At 41.0% G+C, this 16,198-nt stretch overlaps 1 protein-coding gene across 1 annotated transcript; it reads right to left on the bottom strand.

Moving 5' to 3' along the window:
• Positions 1–521: 521 nt before the first annotated feature.
• Usp26 (ubiquitin specific peptidase 26) lies at positions 522–3,296 on the bottom strand. The gene has a single exon (XM_048336747.1). It carries the CDS (start codon positions 3,294–3,296, stop codon positions 522–524), a length of 2,775 nt encoding a protein of 924 aa, XP_048192704.1.
• Between the last annotated feature and the right edge of the window lie 12,902 nt (positions 3,297–16,198).

Below are 16,198 nucleotides of genomic sequence, written 5' to 3'. Positions count from 1 at the left end.
GTACCCAGGGCCTTCCACATGCTGGGTAAGTGCTCAGCCACTTAGCAATTACATTCCCAAGCTGTCTTTTATCTTAAGAAGTTTGTAAAAGAATCATACATATAAAACATCAGTGCATAATCAAAACCTTACAAAAAAAGCAATTACAATGTCTAACAAAATCTATCACAATATTCTAAATACTACAATAGTGGTTCTAACTTTATGAAGCATCAGAATCTCCATCAGACTGCTGCCTTTTGCCCCGAATTTCTAGATTACTGGTCTGCTGTAAACACCACAATTCCAGCTTTCTAATGAGTTCCTCTCTGCTCCTGATGTCACTGGCTCAACGAGCATGCTTTTAAAAACCAATGAAGCATTAGACATGAAAAATATACTTCTCACCTTCTAGGAGCTGAGAATGTCTACTAGTCAGAACTGTGGGACTGAAGTGCGAGAAAGATTTCCTGGTACAGTTCTCTTCACAGGGAAAAATGAGGCCATCAAGGAGATCTGTGCATCAAGGGAGTCTATTCCTCTTATTCCTTCTGAGAGGACTCTGCCTTGTGGCTAGACCTCTTCTTCAAATCCTCCTTCTCCAACAATTCTTCAAAAGTTTCATTATACATGTAAAAGAAGATATAGCCAGTGCAAATCCTGGCCTCCTGCATACTGACCTCAGGAATACTCATTACATGTAGGTCATTATAGGTGAACCACTTCTGCCTACTAAAGTTGTAGGCATCACTGATATAGTGGCCTGAATGAGTGGTGTTCCCAATATGGCTAATAACACCAGTGAGACGATAGGTGTAAGCAGCATCTTTATCATCTACCATTCGAGTCTTGGCTTCTGATTCTTTCTTTGTCACATTTCTAGACTTCCTAGGAGAATAGGGTGAACTCTGGGAATTCAGGCAAGCCTTCTGCTCACTTAATTCTGTAGGTCTTGTGAGGTTCTCCATATGCCCTTGGGCATTTGGCTTTGAACAGCTTTGAGTAAATGCCCGTTGAATGGCTTCTTTCTGCATTCTCACCTTATCATACTTCTGGGTCTGTTTGCCCTTATTTTGGAATTTGTCTGGAATAACAGGGTTATCTTCAAATAAATCTCTCCAACGCTCACCAATACTTTGCAAGTCTGACTCCATTGATATATTTGTCTTCTCATATTGGTCTAGTTTTGGACTGTGAGACATATTTTCAATAAAACCATCTGCAAGATATGCAACTGTGCTGCTAGAGGGTTTAGCTTCATCCTCTTGGACCAGAGAATCAGAAACGTCATCCTGATATTTTGAGCCAGCTGAGAGCTTTTCTTCAAGAAGCTCTTCTTCAAAGCACATCTCCTCTCCCCAGTCAGTTTTATCAGGCTCTCTTCCTAGGTAACTCTGCTGCTCTTCACTACTACTTGCTCCTTGAGCTAATTTTTGTGCTTCTGATTCCTTTTCTGATCCAATGGGTAGATCCATGAACTTTGAGGTCAACTCTGAAGGTTCTGATGAATTGAACAGGTCAAAAGTCATCTTTTGAAAATCTTTTAATAGTTGATTATCTCGTCTATCCCCATTCTTGCTAAGGGGAGCAGGTAGTTTTGTGTTCCTATTGCAATGGGAAGACAGCTTTAAATACTTGGAGATAATAACTTCCTGTTTATCCTTCCTTAATGACTGAGTTTCATTAAAGCTATAGCGTTTCAGCTGAATAACAAGGATCCTGGGTAGCTTATTGAGTTTGTGCATTGCAACAGATCTGTTGTGCTTACATTTCCCACACTTATACTCAAGCTCCTCTGCACTAAAGAAATGATCAAGAGCGTACTGAATAGACAAAGGACGTGTTTTCATTCCTTGAGGAAGGTTGATGGAGAGAAAATTATTTGGGTCTGTTGTGAGAAGAGCATTTCCACAAGATTTACAAAAAATAGAACGCACCAACTCAACCTCAAAATTAGTGAAAATAGGACAAAAAGGCCTTTTGGTTGCAGTGTTATCAGCAAAAATCTGTCTAGGTAAAGTTCCTTTTCCGCATTTATTTTTCATTTCCTGAATTGCATTTAACTTTCGTACGGTCTCCCTCAGCTCATCCAAACAGTGACTTAGAAACTCATGAGCATCATTCTGCATGTTATTAGAGAATACCTTTGCTATTACTGAAATGGCGATTTTAATGTCTACAAGGACCTTCTCCTTGGCTTTCATATTAAAAATATCTTTCAAAAAAAGTACCTGTGTCAAGTACATGCTGAAAGAATCATGGGGAATTTCAGACCATGGGTAACCCTGATTAAGTAAATCATTAACAAACGGTGTCATTGAACACAGACACTGTAAAACTGCATTAATATAACAGGTGTTTCCCAAATTGGGGAGACCACGCAACATTTTCTCTGGATACATTGAAAAGAACACCTCAAATTCATCCCAATCTACACCATCCTCATTCTGGCTGGATCCAAACAGGTATGGTAAAAATTTCTTCACAGTGGCAGGTTGAAAAGCAGTGCCCTTTAGGCTGATGTTTTCAACAGAATTGGTTACAAAGGAAAACTCAATTGCTGATTTCTTTTTCTTTTCCACCTCCAATTGATTATCACAACTTTTTTCACACTTGGAGGACTCTCCCTTAGATTTCATACCATCTACCAGTAAGCTCTTGTTTTCATTCTGGTCCGAATTGGATGGTTTGGTTCTTTTCCTATTGGCAGGTTGGTTTGTGTGTAACTCTTTACTAATAGGTGTTGATGGACAGACAAGAATCTTTGGAACAAGTGTTTTAGCTTCACTGACTACCTCAACGCCTCCAGTATTGGTTTGCTTAGAAACTTGGCTCTGTGAAGGCTTACTGATTGAGCTCTCCTGTGTGGCTGAGGTGGCAGGGATATTCTGTGCACTTGTGCTGGGCAAGATACTGTCTGTGGTTGAGCTGGTAGAGGCATTCTGTGTGTCTGTGCTATTAAAGGCATCTCTCTGCATGCTGGATGTCACAGAGGGATCAAGTCTGTTTTGTTGGACTCTGTCTAAGAAGCTCTTCAACTTTTGGGCATCCTGGAGGGACATTTTTTCAATAACCAAGAAGTCATTATTTTGAAAAGTTAAATGCAGGAGATACTGGTTTTCTTCACAGGCCTTAACGACCACACTTTTAATATTATCACTAAGCAGCAAAGTTTTAACTTTTCCTGTGCTGAAATAGAGCACAAGTTTTATGTACTTTCTTCCTACCACAGTTTCAATGAATGCTTCTTTTGACATAGCCATCCATGCCTTTTTGTTCCACATTTGGATGTGACCTTGTACCAGTACTGAGACCATAATCTTTTTACAAATCAAACATTGATTTTCCTAGATTACAGACAATCTTGGAAGTTTGCTTGCTTTTTTCCATGTTCACCTAAAGAGATAAGGTCAAAGAAATAGTTCATTAGTTCTGTATAATGATCTTATTTCTCTTATTTGTCTTACACTATTGTATACTACATTGTCATATGCTCTAATTATACTATATTGTCTTAAACTCCTATTTGTTCTGGATATCTAACTTTTTCTTTTTCTTTTTTTTTTTTTTGGCCAGTCCTGGGGCTTGGACTCAGGGCCTGAGCACTGTCCCTGGCTTCTTTTTGCTCAAGGCTAGCACTCTGCCACTTGAGCCACAGCGCCACTTCTGGCCATTTTCTGTATATGTGGTGCTGGGGAATCGAACCCAGGGCCTCATTTATATGAGGTAGGCACTCTTGCCACTAGGCCATATCCCCAGCCCTGGATATCTAACTTTTTATAGTAAAGTAAATCAACAAACAAGGCCTTTTGAAAAGCCATCTACAATTCTTCAAGGGCAGAAACCATGGTTCTCAAGGCAATTCCTACTACTAAAAAATAAATCAAGGAAAGTTTTTTCAACTGCCAGAGCAATGCTAGGATAAAGCTGAAACTCTACTTCTATACACCAAATCTCTTTTCTACAATATGGATTCCATTTTGATTAATTTTGCTACTTCAACTGAAATCATGACATACACTGAAGACTTTCAACACACAGCTACAAAGCATACGGAAATATCTCAAGTGAATGGATACAATGTGCTGATGTTCCTGTCAGAATCTCCATAAGCAACAACCATAATAAGTAATTAAGAAAGTATAAACATTGCTTTGCATAAAATCTCATGCCTGTAATCCCAGCTACTCAGAAAGCAGAGGAAGAGGGGACTGGGAATATGGTCTAGTGGCAAGAATGCTTGCCTCGTATACATAAAGCCCTGGATTCAATTCCTCAGCACCACATATATAGAAAAGGCCAGAAGTGGTGCTGTGGCTCAAGCTGGCAGAGTGCTAGCTTTGAGCAAAAAGAAGCCAGGGACAGTGCTCAGGCCCCTCAGTTCAGTTCCCAGGACTGGCAAAAAATAAAAATAAAATTTAAAAAAAAGAAAGCAGAGGTAGAAATATTGAGGTTCAAGACTACCCTGAGAAAAAAAACTAGTGAGACCCTATCTCAAAAACAAATCAGAAGCCAGACTCTGGTGGCTCACGTCTATAAGCACAGCTACTCAGGAAGCTAAGATCTGAGGATCATGATTGAAAACCAACCTAGGCAGAAAAGGCCAAGAGACTTCATTATCCCCAATTAACTACCAGAAAACCAAAGTGGAGCTGTGGCTCAAAGTGGTAGAGTGCCAGCCTTGAGCAGAAGAGCTCAAGAACAGTCTAGGGCCTGAGTTCAAGCCCCCAAACTGACCCCCCCCCCCACAGAGCAAAACCAAGCAAGAACAGTTGAGCAGCAGTGATTCACATCTGTAATCCTAGCCTGTCAGGAGGGTTGAGATTGGACTACTGAAGTTTGAAGCCAGTCTAGGCAGAAAACTCCATCAGAGTCAATCTCCAAAACAATCAGAGAAAGCAGAGCTACAGGTGTGGTTTAACTGGCAGCAAGAAAGCCGAGCATGTGTCAGATCCCTGAGTAAAGCCCCAGTATTGAAAAAAAACGAAAGCAAATGATAAAACCCCAAACACAGAGGAACATGACAAAACCAGAGGAATGGCTCAGCAGTAGGAACACTTGTTGGAAAGCATAAAGTTCTGAGTTTGAACTCCAATGGCACCAATATATGTGTATACACATACATATGCACGGTAATATTTTTAATATTCATATTTAACTTGACAGTAGGATTCCCCCTACCCACAAATAAAAGCAACTGGATATTAAGAAATTAAGGAAAACAAACCTGCCTATCATGCAAGCTGATAGGCAGTGAAAGTAGAAGATAGGGAAGTGGAAGTAGAAGAATTATGGTCTCTGCCTGGACAAACAAAAAAGGAAAAAAAAGGACCAAGAATGTGGTTTAAGTGATAAGAGTGTTTGCCTAGCAAGTAAGTGTGAGGCCCTGAGTTCAAATTCCCGATACCATCATCAGAAAATCAAAAGAAAGTAGAAATATTATGTGGCCCTAAGTCCAATCACAGGTGGATATGCCTGGATGTCTAGAGAACTTCATAATGGGATACTCTAAGTAAGTCGGTCAACTTCCTGCCAAATGTAGGTGTTACTTATTTTCACCTGGCACCAATCAAGGAAACTCCATGCATTTTTACCCCGAATTCACCATAGTTTCAGAATAAGAATAAAAACATCTTGCCCACCAGATATAGGATGGTAAGGTTTCTGCAACCAGCGCTGGTCACAGTATACACTTAAACTGAACTAGCTGTGTCATGGGGCATAGCTACTGTTTTGAGTATGTACTAAAAATGTATGAGGCCCTCCTGGGGTACATTTCCAGTACCCAAACAAACTATAAGGGGAAAGCATCAAATGCATTCAATCACTGAAAGTAATTTCTAAGTAACTTTGAGGACAATATGAATTAATAAAAGCAGCTAGCACTGTAAGTGTTTTTATCACAAAATATATGTCCACGAATTGATTGGAAGTTGTATTTTCTCCTAAACAGTTAAATACTCTTCCTGAGTCTTGTCTGTGATATTAACTTGCTAAGTGAACTCTGTCGTATGAGTAATGTAAAGGAAACTTCTGCTTGGTTCCTGTCCAAATGATCAAAAACTCAAAATCAGTGAGTTTGGTTTTATCAAGAATTTCATCAATCAATCTATGTTCAATGAAGTAGAGATTGTACCCATCCATACACAAAACTGCATATGCATTCAAGTGAGAGAACAATTCTATTTATCATGGTGGAAATGGGGTCATAAAAACATTCAGGCATGGAAGGAAATTCAAGTTCTTGGGATCTGTTATACACTGCTCTACTATAGAGGCTAAGTAAGAGTTTAAAGTATTTTCTACAAAAAGACAGAGTCTTAATTACTGCTTATTTTTTAAACTCAAGAGAACTTGTAACCCTAGATTTCTAGCCACTTATAGTCCATATTCAGAAATTTTGCAATTCTAGCTCATGTGTATTTATCTAAAGAATTTTTCTTGTTGGGTATGGTAATAGATGCCCTATAATCCCAGCAGTTGAGAGGTTGAGGCAAGAAGACTGAGTTTAAAGACAACCTGAAAAGGCTGTCTTTGGGGTTTTATCGTTTCCAAAAGAAATGTACTCATTACCTGATTTGGGGTTTTATTGTTTCCAAAAGAAATGTACTCATTACCTGATTTATGTAACTGTAACCCCTCTGTAACATCACCTTTATAATAACAATTTTTTTAAAGAACAAAAAGCCAGCCTGGACTACATTAAAAATGTCTCCTTTCTAAAGATAGTTGAAATAGATTACACAATCTAAGATTTCCTCTGCCTTTTCCTTGCGTGATATTCAAAAAGGCAAGAAATTTGTTGGCAAAATAGTATCTGCATTTGCCATTCCTTCTTCACTGTGCAACCTACTTAAATTTCATGCTAGAATAAAGGCATAGATGGGGAGTGAGACACTATCTGAAAAATAACTAAGACATAAAGGGCTGAGCTGGGTGGCTCACATCTGAAATTCTAGCTACTTAAATTGCCGAGACGGGGAGGCTATCAGTTCATAGTTAGCCTAGGTAGAAAACTTCTCAATATATTCCACCTCCAAATAATCAACAAAAAGCTAGGCTAGAGGCATGGATTAAATGGATTAAGGGGCTCACGTGGTAAAAACCAAACGAGAGTTCAAGGCCTGATACTGCAACTGTTTTGTTTTGTTTTTTTGCCAGTCTTGGGGCTTGACCTCAGGGCCTGAGCACTGTCCCTGGCTTCTTTTTGCTCAAGGCCAGCACTCTACCACTTGAGCCACTGTGCCACTTCTGGCATGCATATATATATATATGGTGCTGAGGACTCAAACCCAGGGCTTCATGTATACGAGGCAAACACTCTACCACTAGGCCAGATTCCCAGCTCTTCCCAGGTTCTTTACTCTAAATTAAGGCAATTTAATCAGGCTATGTGCAGCTTTTGTACTATTTACCCTGTGCATTTATATTTCCTATCACCAATGCTTTACTTATTTCAAGAGCAAGAAAAACTCAAAAGTAAATGACTATCTTTCAAATTTGAATATACATTTCTCCATCCCAAAGAGGTTCATTACAGAAGAGTAATAATAAAAAGAAGAAATAATGACCTTCTTTCCAGAATTTGTTAAATGAATGGTGCCTTAACAAAATAACCATATTTTGTTAAGTTTCAAGAGAGTTACTGCTTGGACAAAGATGAATACACTGTAAGTTCCTTTTAGGCTCAGTGACTATGAAAAAGTACCATCTTTATGTCAGTTCTCCCCCTTTGCCAAGAGTACATACAACTGTCATCTTCTACACAAAAAAAATCAAGTATGTGTTTCACTGAGTAGAAACTGATCAATATAGAGAGGTGGTATGGTACTGGTGTTGAGAGTTTTAATTACTGCCTTACTTCCAAACTTGATAATATGTGAGGTAAGAGAACAAAGACATACCAAGTACATGGTAAGAAGTCCTGCTTAGTTGCCCAAACAAGCCTCACTGGATAGAAATGATGAAGGATCCACAGGCAGTATATTGGCCTTATGTGTGCATTAGGTGTAAATTAGTTATCACAACATTGATAATCATTTCTGGTGATCTCCAACAATTCCAAGCAAGATCTTAAAAAAAAACTACATAACTTAATTAGTATTTATTTGAAACTACTACTTAGTAGACTGTATTGTATGGGCATGTCCCATTAGATGCACTGAAAAATTAATGTCAAAGATTTGAGGGCTGGATATGGTAGCTCATGCCTGCAATCCTAGTTACTTGGGAGGTGGAGATTAGAAGGATCAAGGTTCTACCAGTTCTGGCTAATAAAAGACACAAGAAAAAAAAAACCAAGTTAATGAGGCCCTAGTTTCAAAGAACAAGCCAGGTGTAGTAGTACAAACTGGTAATCCCAGCTACATGGGAGGCACAGGTATGGTGTATCATTTTCACAAAGTAGTCCTGGGCAAAAGTAAAAAACTCTATCCGAAAAATAAACTGAAGCAAAAAGGGACATAAAGTGTGCTCAAGTGGTAGAGTACTTGCTTAGCACAGTCCTGAACTTAAAACCCCAGTATTGCCAAAAAATATAAACAAGCCAACAAGCAAATAAGAAAACTGCCTGTGAGGACTCCATTTTATCAGACTATAATTCTAGGTACTGTAGAATTAATGAGCATACTGGGTGGGAATGCACTTGGCAAGTGAAAAACAAAGTAAGCCAGTGTGGCTAGGGAACAGTGAAGACATTTGACAAAAATAAGTTGTGAAAGTTTTCTGAAGGAGCAGGAGAGCAACTGGACCAGTAGTCACCTTGATGAGCAGTACCGAGCATCAAGGGCTGATTTAGGCATGTAAATTTATGGTAAGACCAAAAAACATTTGGTTTGCTCTAGCTACATTCAGGTGCCCAGTCACCATGGTGCAGCTATATAATAGGCAGAGTCTTGGGTTTAACCAGCTCGAGATTCTGCCATTTCTAAGTAAGCAAGTAAGGAGAAATGATAAATATCGATGGGAAAAAGATGAGATGGGGGAAAAGAAGAGACACGCTAAAAGGTATCTGGAGATACTGTGAGTAGGGTAGGTAGTAACTTCAAGGGAGCACGAGTGTAGCTCTTATTTCAGTAGCTGTAATTGTGCCCCCTGCTTCTAAGCAGCTGTCAGCTACTTGCAGACTTCCTTCTCTCATTGTCCTCCCATCTTCTTTTTTTATTTTTCTATTCATTCTCCCTTGGTCTCCCAAGCTGGAGCAAATAATGGGAATGGCTGGGAGAGTTGAATGTTAAGGGTACAAGGACTGGGTTAAAGGCAAGCAGGGTGAGATGTAGGGGGTGGGGAAGCAGGCTGGCAGAAGGGGAGAAGAAACCATCCCCTCCCTTTTTTCACCCTTCCAAGTTTGGGTTAAAGGTCAACACATCAAGAGGCACATTGCCTCTACAGCATTAGCAATTAAATCCTGTCATTATGTTTGGTCCCAGCTTCAGTGTGCAAGGCTTTTCAAAATGATTGGATCAGGGCAGACTCTCTTTTCTCTTTCTCTGGTTTAAAGGTGCATTTCTGCACTCAGCAAACGTCCGAGTCATTGTGTAGCAGAGAAAACGCCATTATTTTGCCTCTTGACACACACTGCACATAAATCTCTCCATAGGAGGCCCTGACCAAAATGGGAAGAATTCTCTAGACTAGCAAATTGTTCCCATGAACCATTCAAGCTTTGAACCCTTTCTGAGAGACAGACTCAGCAGAGCATTTTTTCTAATTCTTTAAAAATAATTAGGCTTGTACTATTAATAAGATGTAGCTGCTTAAGGAAACACAATGTAAAGACAATTTTCCAAATGTTCGATATGATTTCATTAAGACTGTTCTTTCTTCAGAAAGTGGGTACTGGCTACACTGAAATCATTAGGCTGTCTGGAAATTCTTTTTGTCTTGTTATGGCAAACCTTTCAAGTATTTTTTTTTTTTTTTTTTTTTTTTTTTTTTTAATTTTTTTTTTATTATCAATTGAACATAAATTTTTTTTTTTTTTTACAAGGTGCTGTGCAAAGAGGGTGCAGTTACATAGTAGGGCATTGTGTACATTTCTTGTGATATCTTACAACCTGTTTTCCCATCCCTTGTCTAGGTCAGGTAGACCCATATGCAGTATACAATGTATCAAGCACATATACAGTGTTCACAGACTTGGTCTCTACTGTCTCTCCATCTCCCTTTGTTAACAGTCATATATCAGGGAGATCATGCCCCTTTGTTTTCTGTGTTCTAGGCTTGTCTCACTCAACATTATTTGTTCGAGTTCTGACCATTTCCCTGCAAATAACAATATTTCACCATTCCTAATCGCTATGTAGTATTCCATTGTGTATAAGTACCATATTTTTTGGATCCATTCATCTGTGGAGGGGCATCTGGGTTGTTTCCAAATTTTGGCTATTGTGAATTGTGCTGCGATAAACATGGAAGTACAAATGTCCTTTTGATATCTTGGGTTTTGCTGTTTAGGATAGATGCCTAGGAGTGGTATGGCTGGGTCATAGGGTAGGTCTATATTGAGCTTTTTGAGAAACCTCCATACTGTTCTCCAAAGTGGCTGTACTAATTTGCACTCCCACCAACAATGGAGAAGGGTTCCTCTTTCCCCACAGCCCCTCCAGCATTTGTTGTTTCCTGAGTTCAGAGTATAGGCCATTCTAACTGGGGTGAGGTGGTATCTCAGGGTTGTTTTTATTTGCATTTCCTTTACTAGCAGGGATGTTGAGCATTTCCTCATGTGTTTCTTTGCCATTTTTATATCTTCTCTTGTGAAGTCTCTCTTTAGCTCTTTTGCCCATTTCCTAATAGGTTTATTGGGCTTGGAGGGGCTTAGTTTTTTGAGTTCTCTGTAGATGACAGATATCAGGCCTTTGTCTGTTGCTGTGCTGGTAAATATCCTTTCCCATATCGTTGGCTGTCTTTCTATTTTGGTGGCTATGACCTTAGCTGTGCAGAAACTTTTTAATTTGTAGTAGTCCCATTTGTTGAGTCTTTCCCCTATTTGTTGTGCGCCTGGGACTCTATTCAGGAAGTTCCTTCCTGTGCCTATAAGTTCTAGTGTCTTTCCTACTCTGTCCTTCAGTAGTTTCAAGGATTCAGGTCTGATGTTGAGGTCCTTGATCCATTTTGAGTTGATCTTGGTGCATGGTGATAGGCTTGGGTCTACTTTGAGTTTTCTGCATATGGCTGCCCAGTTCTCCCAGCACCAGTAGTTGAAGAGGCTATGTTTATTCCATTGTATGTCTTTAGCTCCTTTGTCGAATATCAGTTGGCTGTAAGAGTGCGGTTTTATTTCTGGGTCTTCAATTCTAATCCACTGGTCTTCCGATCTGTTTTTATACCAATACCATGCTGTTTTTGTTATGATGGCCTTGTAGTAGAGCTTGAAGTCTGGTATGGTGATACCTCCTGCACTATGTTTTTTGCCTAGAATTGCTTTGGCTATTCTAGGTTTTTTGCTGTTCCATATGAACTTATGGATTGGTTTCTCTATTTCAGTGAAGAATGTGGCTGGGATTTTGATAGGTATTGCATTGAATTTGTATAACAATTTGGGCAGTATGGCCATTTTCACTATATTGATTCTGCCTACCCATGAGCATGGGAGGTCTTTCCATCTCCTTGTGTCTTCTTTGATTTCCCTTATTAGATTTTTGTAGTTTTCATTGAATAGGTCCGTCACGTCCTTGGTTAAGTTGATCCCTAGGTACTTTATTCTTTTTTTGGCTACTGTAAATGGAATCGTTTCCATAATTTCCTTTTCTGTTTGTCTATTGCTGGTGTACAGAAAAGCTGCTGACTTTTGTGGATTGATTTTGTATCCTGCTACTTTGCCAAATTGGTTTATTAGATGTAGGAGTTTGGGTACTGAGTTTTTTGGGTCCTTGAGATATAAGATCATGTCGTCTGCGAATAGGGATAACTTGATTTCTTCCTTGCCGATGTGGATCCCTTTGATGTCCTCCTCTTGCCTTATTGCTATGGCTAGGGATTCCAGTACTATGTTGAACAGAAGTGGGGAGAGTGGGCATCCTTGTCTTGTTCCTGTGTTTAGGGGGAATGATTTAAGTTTCTCTCCATTTAATATGATATTAGCAGTTGGTCTGTTGTATATGGCTTTTATTGTTTTGAGGAATGTTCCATCTATTCCTGTTCTCTCCAAAGCTTTTAATAGGTATGGATGTTGTATTTTGTCAAAGGCTTTTTGGGCATCGACTGAGATAACAATGTGATTCTTGATTTTAGTTCTGTTTATGTGGTGAATTACATTGATTGATTTACGGATGTTGAACCATCCTTGTGACTGAGGGATGAAGCCTACTTGGTCATGATGTATGATATTCTTGATCACTTTCTGGATCCTGTTAGCTAATATTTTATTGAGGAGCTTTGCATCTGTGTTCATTAGTGATATTGGTCTGTAGTTCTCTTTTTTTGTTGGGTCTTTGCCTGGTTTGGGGATGAGTATGATATTAGCTTCGTAGAATGAGTTCGGGATTTTTCCCTCCGTTTCTATTTCGCGGAAGAGTTTGAGGAGTATTGGAATTAGCTCCTCACTAAAGGTTTTGTAGAATTCATTGGTGAATCCATCTGGGCCTGGGCTTTTCTTAGTAGGGAGGTTCTTGATTACCTCCTGTATCTCACCGTAAGTTATTGGTTTATTTAGTTGATTTATTTCTTCTTGGTTCAGTTTGGGCAGTTTGTACTTCTCTAAGAATTGATCCATTTCTGTAAAATTATTGTTTTTTGTTGAGTAGAGGTTTTGGAAATAGCTCCTTATGATTGTTTGAATATCGTGTGTATTTGTTGTAATTTTTCCTGTGGAGTCCCTGATTTTACGTATATGAGTCTCTTCTCTTCTTTTTTTTGTGAGTCTTGCAAGGGGTCTGTCAATTTTGTTTATTTTCTCAAAGAACCAGCTTTTAGTCTTATTTATTTGTTGAATGGTCTTTCTATTTTCAATCAGATTTATCTCTTCTTTAATCTTTGTAATCTCTCCCCTCCTAGTCGTTTTAGATTCTGTCATTTCTTGTTTCTCCAGTTGTTTTAGTTTCATCGTGAGGGTATTCACCTGCTCTGCTTCCATTCTTTTAATGTGGGTACTGAGTGCAATGATCTTGCCCCTCAGTACTGCCTTAGCTGTGTCCCATAGGTTTCTTTGTGATGTGTTTTCTTTGTCATTGTGGCTTATGAATTCGTTGATTTCATCTTTAATTTGATCTGTGGCCCAAGTGTTGGATAGCAGCGTGGGGTTTAGCCTCCAAGAGTGTGTATAGGCTCTGTGGTATCCTTTGTTGTTGAGGGTTACCTTTAATCCACTGTGATCAGATATAATACATGGGATGATGTCAATTCTTTTGTATTTGCTGAGGTTCTTTGTGTGGGCTATGACGTGGTCTATTTTGGAATATGATCCATGGGCTGCTGAAAAGAAGGTGTATTGGGTCTCTGTAGGGTGGAAGGTTCTATATAGGTCTGTTAGATCCATTTGGGCAATGGTGTTATTTAGGTCCTCAGCTCCCTTACTAATCCTCTGGGTGTTGGATCTGTCTCTTGGAGAGAGAGGAGTATTAAAATCACCCACTATGATTGTGTTTGCATCTATCTTGCTCTGTAATTCTGTGAGAATTTGCTTGACATATGTCGGGCCTCTTTTGTTCGGTGAGTATACATTTATTACCGTGATGTCTTGATTCTGGATTTTTCCTTGTATCAATATGTAGTGTCCTTCTTTGTCTTTTTGAGTGGACTTTAAAGAGAAATCCAGCTTGTCTGAGATCAGGATGGCTACACCTGCCGTTTTGGTGGGTGCATTTGCTTGGTAGATCTTGCTCCATCCTTTCATTCGAAGCCTGTTTTTGTCCCTTGCTGTAAGGTGGGTCTCTTGTAGACAACAGATGTCAACTTTTTGCTTGCGGATCCATTCTGCCAGTCTGCTCCTCTTGATCGGGGAGTTTAAGCCATTTATATTTAAAGAGATCAAGGATAAGGGTGTTTTTTCTCCTTCCATTTTCTTGTTGGGCTGTTTTTTCCTGTTGTTTTTTTTTTTTTCTTCTTGTCTTTAGTGAGCTTGTGTTTCTGCTGGACTTTGGCTATTGAAGTTTCTTTCTGAATCTGTCTGTGTGTCTTTTACGATCTCTGTTGGGTGGGCTTCCCCTCTTAATATTCGCTGTAGGGCTGGTTTTTTATTCACATACTCCTTTAGCTCCTCTTTGGTGTGGAAAGATCTGGTTCTCCCTTCGAATGTGAACTCCAGTTTCGCTGGATATTTGATCCGAGGTTGTAAATTGTTATTCTGAAGTACTTGGATGGTGTTCTTCCACTCACTTCGAGCTTGGTAAGTTTGTGTGGATAAGTCGGATGTTATTCGAATCCTCTTCCCATTGAAAAAAGTTTCCTTCTTCGCTTTGGCTGAATTCAGAATTTGCTCTTTAATCTTGAGGTCTGTAGTCTTGAATATTATGTGCCTTGGGGTGGTTTTCCTGGGGTCTGGCCTGCCAGGTGTCCTATAGGCTTCGGTTACCTGGATGGGGTCCCCTGTGAGATTGGGGAAGTTTTCTGCAATAACTTTATTGAGAACATGATTAAGCCCTCTGCTCTGATATTCGGCTCCTTCTTCTATTCCAATTATACGCAGATTATATCTCTTGTCTTTGTCCATTAGTTCCTGGAGTAATCTTCCCTGAAGCTTCACCTTTTCTTGGAGTGTGGTCATTTTCTGGTTGTTGTCAGCTGCTTCATCGTCCAGGCGAGAGATTCTGGATTCCATATGGTCCACTCTTTGTGTTATGGTTTCAATTGCGGAGTTTATGGATGTCAGAGAGCTATTCATGGTTGTCATATCAGCTCTGATCGTGGAAATTTCTTCCTTTAAAGAGTTGTATTTTAAATCTATTTTTTCATGCATTTCAATTCTCAGGGTGTGGAGATTTTCTTTAAAGGCGGCTTGCATTATATCCATTTTTGCTTCCATTTCTTTAAACGAGGCTTGCATTGTATCCAGTTTTGCTTCCATTTCTTTCTTGGCTTCCTGGGTGTCCTTCCAGATTTCCGCTCTAAACTCCTGGAATTGTTTTCTGATTTCATTTCTGACGGTTTCGATCATTCCTGTTAACATGTCCTCATTTGCTTTTTTATTCTCCATCTCCTCTCCAGTCGTGCTGCTTTTTGGAGCTGGCGAGTTGGCTTGTCCTTTGATGAACTGAGTTATGTTTCTTTGTGATTTGCGCATCTGGAAGTCTGTGTAGTTCTTCCCTCCCTTCTGTGTAGGCGTGTCTGCGTCAGCAGGTGCTGTCGCTGTGGCCCCGCCCACCAGTGCAGGGCACGCCTATCAGAGCGGGCGCTTTCGCCGGGGCCCCGCCCTCCTGTGCACTGTGAGTCCCCTACAACAGGCACTTAAGTGGGGTCTGCCTCCCAGAGCGAGCCCTGGGTTGTTGGGTTGTGCTTGCGCCCTCCCGCGAGTCCGTTGGGGGGGGGAAGCAGTATGTGTGGGGCCCAGTGGGATCGACTGTCCGGGTGTGGCTTGGCACCCTCAGACCTCGCCTCCGCTTCGAGGAGGGGGAACGAGATCAGGCTCAGGTGACCCTGCTGGGCTGGTATTGCCCACCAGCGCCTGTGATTTTAGTTGTAAGAGTCCGCAAGGTCTAGGCGCCTCGGGTGGGGCTTGCCCTGCCGGCCGTCCCTGGCCCCTGTTGGGAAGGGGACGGGGCCGGTTCTGCCAGTTCAGGAACCTTTGGGGGCTTGGGGCTGTTCCGCCCTTCCCCTGCTAGACTGGCTTCCCAGTGCCTGCTGGGAGCTTCCCGCCTGATTTGGGGAATCTTTGTTCCCACGGGAGTGGGGAGGGGGAGGGAGGGAGATATATCGTCTTTGTCGGGCTTGGGTCTCCCGTTGGGGGAAGGGATTATGGGGGACTCACTTTTGCTGCTTTGTGTGCGTGTCCCGCACCGCCGTTGGCCCTTCAGGGGTTGGCGAAGTGTCGTGGTGGCTCCCCCGTTCCCTCTTTCTGCCGCGCTGGGTTCCCTTGTCCGAATCCGGTGTGGACCCGAACTTCTCGTCGCTGCTGGGTGTGTCTTGGTCCGCACCCTGCTTTGTGTCCGTGGGGTCTCCCGCTATATGGATTCTGCGCTCCTGGCAACCTGTCTGCCGATCGCCGGGTTTCCCTTTCCCAGCCTGACCCTGTTTGGGCCAGGGCCGGCTGGTGGGGGGAGGGTGCCCCGATTAATCTCCGGCTCCG

Source organism: Perognathus longimembris, chromosome 28, assembly GCF_023159225.1.
Source record: "Perognathus longimembris pacificus isolate PPM17 chromosome 28, ASM2315922v1, whole genome shotgun sequence".
NCBI lineage: Eukaryota > Metazoa > Chordata > Mammalia > Rodentia > Heteromyidae > Perognathus > Perognathus longimembris.
Note: the sequence above shows the minus strand (reverse complement) of the source record. Positions and strands in the feature narration are given on the sequence as shown.